General features: G+C 39.3%; 1 protein-coding gene across 1 annotated transcript; it reads right to left on the bottom strand.

The window, feature by feature from the left end:
- LOC126378446 (all trans-polyprenyl-diphosphate synthase PDSS2-like) lies at positions 1-7,030 on the bottom strand. The gene is made up of 3 exons (XM_050026812.1): positions 6,698-7,030; positions 4,769-4,979; positions 1-1,025 (listed from the first exon to the last, which is right to left on the bottom strand). The coding sequence occupies exons 1-3, from the start codon at positions 6,956-6,958 to the stop codon at positions 271-273; spliced, it is 1,227 nt and encodes a 408-aa protein (XP_049882769.1). The 5' UTR covers positions 6,959-7,030; the 3' UTR covers positions 1-270.
- Between the last annotated feature and the right edge of the window lie 1,333 nt (positions 7,031-8,363).

Genomic DNA, 8,363 nt, shown 5'->3' with positions numbered 1-8,363 from the left:
TCTGTACAGCGCCATCTATATTGTTGGTTAGGAACGTAACCTAGAAAGCCCTTCATTCCTGGCGGCTACAGGTTATGGTCGGCAATTTTTATGTTAAAGTACGCATACTCGTACTTTAGGACTCTGTCGCACACACATATTTGACATTTAGTGCGACTTACAGTTCAATTTGTCAAAAAAGTCAATGTGACATGGTACCAAAGTGTATACATATTAATGCTCGTGACCGTACTTACCCATTATAATTTACATTATCAATACTTTTCTACACTAAAAAGTATTAATAAGCTTCTTAATCATATCCACAGAGTCATTCTGGCCGATACTCTCAGCATACGCCGTGGCTTTCCTCGCGTGATCCTGATACAACATCTTCGTCTTTTCTACCGCGTCTGTCTTCAGTATATTGAACTTCAAATCTTCATAGTCTACGTCTTTCACGTCATTTTTAGCTTGGTCTATTATCTTGTATAAATCAGGATTGTCTTCCAACGCGAAGAGAACCGGGGCACTGGCCAGGCAGAACTGGTCTTTGTTGTCGGAAGTCAGGGTCTGTAGTTCGGTGGCAGCTTGCCACGCGAGACCGACGTGGCACCCGAAATGGTATGCGTACGTCTGGGTCTCTCGACTCTGTTTGGCTAACACCATCGCAGACTGACAGCCCCTGCCCAGGAGACTGACCCCGTTGAATACAGACCTGGCCGTCCATTCCTTCCTGGGCTTCCCGAGCACATCATTGGCGCTTATCGACATGGTATCTAAAGGAATGTCTAAATCTTCTTCTGCCTTTTTAGGCTTTCCTGGTAAAGGCATGTTTTGTTCGTCTCTTTCTCCGAAGAATTCTCCTTCAGATAGGTCTTTTAGGGCTGTGGAGATGATGTATGATACATCGGAGTTGCGCAGACCTGAGAGCATACCGTTAGCAGTGACCAGCAAGTAGTCGCCCAGTAGTATAGCGATTTTGTTCCCGAAAATAGCTGATTCAGTCGCCTTGGAACGCTTTGCGAAGGGTACATTGACGATTCCTGAAAAAAAAAAAGATTTTAAATTTCAACAGAAAGCTCTGTGAGGTGTTAGTAAGTACGTAGATCGTTTAATGTGCACCATTATGTTATGTTACTTAACTTAAACGACCTATACATATACGTCCAACTGCTGGGCACAGGCCTCTCATCAATCAACCAAGAGGTATAGAGCATACTCCACCACGCTGCTCCACTGCGGGTTGATAGGGGTGTTTTTTACGGCTAATAGCCGGAACCAACGGCTTAATGTGCCCTCTGAAGCACGGAATCATCTTATTTTTTTGGGACAAGCAGATGATTCAAGCCTGCAATGTCCTTACCAAACAAAGGAGAGTCATAATGATTTCGACAATGTCCCCATCGGGAATCGATGTAACCACTAGAGAACGGAAGCTGTTACTTATATGTGTCATCATCGTCAGCCCATTAACGTCCCCACTGCTGGGGCACGGGCCTTCCCTATAGATGGATAGGGAGATTGGGCCTTAAACCATCACGCGGGCCCAGTGCGGATTGATGGTTATTAACGACTGCTAATGCAGCCGGACCAACGGCTTAACGTGCTTTCCGAAGCACGGAGGAGCTCGAGATGAAAACTTTTTTTTGTGGTCACCCATCCTATGCGAAAGTTGCTTAACTTCAACAATGATCGCAGACCGAGCGCGTTTACCGCTGCGCCACCGAGCTCCTCTTATATGTGTATATTATGTTAATTTTGTAAATGGATTTAGAAACTTATATTTCGTGATAGCCCAGTTCGAGGAACGCGTGATTTACTCCGTAGTGTCACAGGTATGAAACCCAGAATTCGAAAGTATGTATTTGCCTTAATGTTTGAAACCCACTGCTAGACTTGTCTACTTCAGCTACTTCCACAGCGTAATGTCTTACGGTATTTTATTGTGGGGTCGAGCCGCTGATGTAGAAACTATTTTCATCATTCAAAAAAGGGCAGTTCGCGCTATTTATAATCTGCGTTGTCGGGACTCTTTAAGGGAGCTGTTTAAAGAAATAAATATACTGACGGTCGCAAGTCAATATATTTATGAAAACATTATGTATGTGCGTAAAAATGTATCTCTCCTTCCGAGAAACTGTGAAAGGCATACATACAATACAAGGAATAAAAATAAAATTGTTGTTCAAAATTCTAGATTAAGTAAATTAAATTCATCTTTTTTGGGGTTATGTATACGTTTTTACAATAAAATACCAGATAATATTTTAAAGTCAGAGAATAAATTTAAAGCTCACGTGAAGCTTACTTTATGTAAAAAAGCTTATTATAAGATTAATTTACCTAAATGATAAACATGTCTGGTATTAAATGTGTTCCTCTAGTTATTAAATAACTTGTAATGTACCCTCATTGATTTAAAAGATGTGTTGCTGTTGCAGTTTCTTGTCATTTCTTCTCCTCAGCCATAACACCTTGCGAAATGACGTAAATTCAAAATGTTACATTGACCTTCAACAAGTTTATCCATGATAATTACGTTGAATAAATAATTCTGATTCTGATTCTGAATCGTAAGCAATTGATACGACGTGGTTTCCAGGATGTGTGCTCGGTTAATGGCAAATTACTCGCCCGCTATTACATGGGACTTGAACATAGCTGGCGAGGAGTCAGTGTATCAGTGTGTCTTAAATTTTACTTTTTACGAGGAAGAAGGACTCCCCCAATTGTACACGCTGTGGGACTGTCGAGGACCTTATGCATTTCTTGGTATAATGTGACCGGAACAAACAGATTAGAAGGAAATTATTCCACCAAAATCTACGTGGAGGAGCGATTGGGTGCCTCTTGGCAGATCCAGTGTCCGTAGCGGCAAGGCTTGTATATAAATACTGTACTGTGTCTCTTAGGAATAACAATCCCTGAACAGCATGGTGCAGTTGCTGTAATGGTGTTCTTTTAGAAATTGATGAGTTGATCATCATTAAACGCTCTAAACTATGAGGCTGGCATAACCACCAAGAGTGGCTCAAGCCTCGAAAAAAATTAGATTAAAAAAAAAATCAGTGTGTGTGTGAGTGTGTGTGCATGCGTGCGTGCGTGCGTGCGTGTGTCATCTTCGCCTTTCAGAGAAACTGGCGTGGTGCTATGTTATGTTGTAATCTTGTAAAAATATGTACGATTCTGCGAAAAACCTGATTAACCACGATATAAGAAGGATCAAAATGAATAATTACAATGTTTCCATTGGCAAAACATTGTTGTATCTTCAACCACGTTATTGTTTTGTGTCATTTGGGTTTTCTCACGGTGTTTTTCTTCACCTTCCAACATGTCAAGGTGAAATTCAAAACAAATTAAAATTCTGTATTATAGAGTTGGTACTCAGTAATCGATCCCGCATCTTACTGGAAATTCACACTTACACATTCATGTCTCTGACTGATAAGAATACAAATTAATGTAATATACCTACAATACACAAACTATATATTGCATTTTTTATTTCCTTTCTTTGCTTCTATGCTGTTCTGGGAGCATATAAAAAACATAGAACACGTTCAGCTGCTTCTCTTCCCGGGCATGTCGTAAAAACCGACAGAGGGATTGTGTCCTCTAACATGATGGACTAATGTTATGGGCGATAGGCTGATCCCTTATCACCATAAGGTTCATCATATCCATCTTTGGACTTCGTATCAACAGTGGCTGCAAGTTGTCTTTGATTACTTGTGGCTCTGCCCACCCCATTAGGGATTACGGGCGTGAGTTTATGTATGTATGTATGTGTATTTCCTTTCTTTTTCTTTTTTTCTTTATACCTACGTACTAATGTCTTGAAATTGTACTTTTTCATTTTGTTGTACCATTTTCGCCCGATTACTCTAGCCATAGAGGCGGCCAATCAGCTCGCCAACAAACACTTCATCTAACAATTTTGGTCGAATTCTCACTTTGACTTCCGATAACTTTTTTTTTATCTTTGATTTGACTTTGATTTATCTTTCATTGAGCGATACATATCCTTAGTCATAGTTACGAAGTTAAATAAAATAATTATTAAGTAAGCGATAGCGACAAATGATGATTTCTGAAGTAAGGTAGAAAATCTAGAAAAAGGTACAAAATGGGTCATATCTCCTAAACCGTAAATAATCGCTGAACATACATGGGGGTGTTTCTGGTAGCTAATAGTCCCTGTATCTATTTTTTCATTTTGAACGTGAACTTCTGGGCCACCCTGTATACAGGGTTGCCCAGTACACCTTTGTGTACACAGCCTTAGGCATAGTTGTGAAGTAAAATAAAATAATTATATAGAAAGGATAGCGACAAAATGATGATTTCTGAAGTAAGGTAGAAAATCTAGAAAAAGGTACAAAATGGGTCATATCTCCTAAACCGTAAATAATTGCTGAACATACATGAGGGTGTTTCTGGTAGCTAATAAGCCCCTATCTAATTTTTCATTTTGAACGTGAACTTCTGGGCCACCCTGTATACAGGGTTGCCCAGTACACCTTTGTGTACACAGCCTTAGGCATAGTTGTGAAGTAAAATAAAATAATTATATAAAAAGGATAGCGACAAAATGATGATTTCTGAAGTAAGGTAGAAAATCTAGAAAAAGGTACAAAATGGGTCATATCTCCTATACCGTAAATAATTGCTGAACATACATGGGGGTGTTTCTGGTAGCTAATAGTCCCTGTATCTATTTTTTCATTTTGAACGTGAACTTCTGGGCCACCCTGTATAATATATACATATAGACATTCCTCACCTTTATGGATCAAGTGTCCAGTGCGTATCATCTCGGTGAGCTCGGCGAGCTGCCGCTGGTGTTCCTCGATCTTGTCCAGTTGTGGCTGCGGGGAGCTGCTCCTCACCGACTTGCACAGCAGCAGGATGATCAGGCCCCACGGCTGCAGGTTCTTAGAGTCGCCGTACAGGATGTTCTTCGCTGTTTGCATCACTAAGTGGTTGCTGCCGACCTTGGGGAGGAAGAGTTTTGGGTTAGATTGGTGGGTTGGGAAATCGGTGGTAGTAGATAATAGCTGAGCGAATGAGAGTCTTATCTTTTGTTACCCCCGGTAGGAAAAAAGCGTGGTTTTATGTAAGTATTAAGGACCCAGTCTCCGGTTGCAGAATTCGAAATTTAAATATTTTCACCCCTCTCGGGGAGCACTCCCGCTGACGTCACTATACCAGAAGTTGCTCTACTTTTCTATTCGAAAAATTCGGTCTTAAAGATAGAAGCAAAAGTAACATAACAAATACTTTATTGCACAAACAGGAAAAAACAAAATACAAAACAAAAGAGAAATAGAATGAGTACAATAGGCGGCCTTATTGCTAAGTAGCAATCTCAACACTCTCGAAATAGGGTCTGGAATTGAATGTAGGTAACTACAATTATGCTTAAAAAGGAAAATAATTGTCACCAAAAACATGCAACGACTCAATTTTGCGGAGACTGCAGCCTTCTTCTCCTATCCTGTGGGTTGTGAGGTGGAGTAACAACCTCATCAACCCTGGTGTCAGGGTTACTATTGAGCCGCCAAAGGCCCCTGACATGGCTCATGTAATGACTACTTACTTACATCAGTAAGTAGTAACCGGGACCAACAGCTTAAAGTGCCTTCCAAAGCACGAATCATTTCACTTTCGGACAATCTGGTAATCAGCCAGTAATGTCCTAACCAAACTAGGGACCACAAAGTAATTTTTGTGATATGTCCCCACCGGGAATCGAACCCGGACCTCCGGATCGTGAGCCCGACGCTCAACCACTGGACCACGGAGGTCGTGCAGCCTTAAGTTACCATAACTAATCAGGATCATGTGTGTTTTCGCTTCGTGTGGGTTGTGGGATCAATGACCTGCCTAATCAACACTGATGTTTAACAGTTTCTCTGTTTTTTTATTTTGTTTTTTTAACTAGTGTATGGATCACTTCCTTAGGAATAGTGATAAAGGAAAATAAAATAATTATTAAATAGAGTTAGAGATAAAATATAATTGCTGACATCAGGGGGGTTAAAATGGCCACATCGAAGCAATTCATCTAAGAAAGCAATATTTCAATTTGACATTTGCGCATATAAAAGTAAGTGCGCAATGCAAACAAATGTCAAATAGCAATATTGCTTTTTTAGATGAGTTACTTCGATGTGGGCATTTTAACTTCAAAGGTAGAAAATCTTGAAAAATGTACAAAATAATAGAGCCGCTCTACCGACTAGAAACCAGTGGAAAGTAGAGTTTAGTCGACTTTCACGAGGCATAATGCGAGTGTATCGATATATCGAGGAAATATAGAATAGGGCAACGATCTTTGGTTTCACTTTTTTTTCTCAATAAATAATGAATACATAAAAACTCTTACTGGTCTAGTGGTTAGAGCGTAAGGCTCACGATCTGGAGGTCCAGGTTCGATTACCGATAGGAACATTATCGAAATCACTTTATGAGACTGTCCTTTTTTTGTACGGACTTTGCAGGCTTGAATCACCTGGTTTTCTGAAAAAGTGAGATGATTCCGTGCTTCGGAAGGCACGTTAAGCCTTTTGTAAAAAAAAAAACCTGCACCAACCCGCAGTGGAGCAGCGTGAGCATGCTGCCGGTTGCGTGAGGGGAGGCCTGTGCCCAGCAGTGGGACGTATATAAGCTATTTATGTTATGTAAATATAGTACTTTAGCAAACACTTACCAATTTTCGTAAATATAGCGCCATATTCGCGAACTCATCACTTAGAAGACAACGCAAATTCATAAAGGATGTCGGATAACCGACCACTTTCTCCGCTTCTCTTATAATATTGCTCCAATTAGTAAAAGGAGGTCGTAATAATATCAATATTTCGTCTTTTGTCAAACTGGCAACCGTCGATTCGAATCTCCTTTGATAAAGAAATGGTGACGCGCGTTTAATTACGCGGGAAACCGCGTACGAGACAGCTGACACCGCCATCTTTGAAATCTAACTTTTTTATTTATTTATTTTTATAACAAAACTTTTTTAAATATCAAGTCGTGTTTTCCGTTAGACAGCCGACTGAGAAATGTATGGTTCTTCTAAGATTTCTATTGCGTTAGGTGTTGCCATGGTTAAACTGTGATTTACACCTTAATGTATATTTGTTCAAAAGGACATAACAAACAGATAATGCTACACATATTAATACTGCACGAAGGTTGTTTCAATTAACAGTACAATACAAAGGCTGAATTTGCACGAAATCTTTGGCATGTTTTTGCTTGTTGTTTAAAAAATAAATTTCAGACACCTACTTATGAGACAGTGTCTATAAAAAAAGTTAGTCTCGTAGAGTTCGATTCCCGGTGGAGACATTCTTTTCTATCAACAATCACTTTAAAGACTGTCCCTAGTTTAGATTGTAGATACGTCTGATTGAATCACCGATGGTGCTTCGCTGAACACGTTAGATACCCTATTTTCTCATAAGGACGAACTCTTAAAAAGATGTTAGATCTTGAACCCTTTCATCATTTGTATATTATACCATGTATAAAACCTTCACCTCCTTAATAAGTACCCATCAGGGTAAGCAGCTAAAACCACAACAGTAAGTTAGAAGACATTTTTTTATAGTTGGAATGTATTACTACTACTATTTAGAAATTCAAATTCAAATTCAAAAATATCTTTATTCATTAGGTAACATAGATACACTTTGAATCGTCAATTTTTACATAACGAACGTCTCATCCGCCTAAAACTACTGCAGCTTCTCACAACCTGAATAATATGGAAAAATAAAATTTGAATATGGAAAACCAAACTATCACCATACTTACGATCATATCTTGAAGGAAATTCTAGACTACAAATTCACCCAAATTGAAAGTAGATTTTAAACCTGGCAACACTCTGCTCTTGACCGTGAAAAGTGGAACGCATAGTGGTCAGATCACTCTCACAAGAAGCGTTAGATGAACCACGCTGATTTACCGTTACCACCGTACAAACACACTCCATTCCCAACCTTAATAACTTCTCAACAAAGCTTGAGGTTATAATTAACAAACAGCCTAAAGAAATTGGTCGAGACCCCCATTCATCCAAATTATAAAGATCCGTTAATATGATTTTAAATTATAGAAGTGCAGATCAAGCTAAATTGGGCGTTACAATCGGATTCCTTATTCGAAAGTTAAGTTGTAATTAATAGCCAGTACAATTTTAGGCTTCGTCCTTATTAGGTAATTTAAAACAAAGTTTTTAAACATGCATACATAGACTCACACCCGTAGTCGTTTAAAGGGGTGGGCAGAGTGACTAGTAATCAGATGTGTGTGAGTTTTAAGATGTGTGATGAATTGTATGGTGACAGGTAATTAGCCATATAAAAGAA

The sequence above is a fragment of the Pectinophora gossypiella genome, chromosome 26 (assembly GCF_024362695.1).
Source record: "Pectinophora gossypiella chromosome 26, ilPecGoss1.1, whole genome shotgun sequence".
Classification (NCBI taxonomy): Eukaryota; Metazoa; Arthropoda; class Insecta; order Lepidoptera; family Gelechiidae; genus Pectinophora; species Pectinophora gossypiella.
Note: the sequence above shows the minus strand (reverse complement) of the source record. Positions and strands in the feature narration are given on the sequence as shown.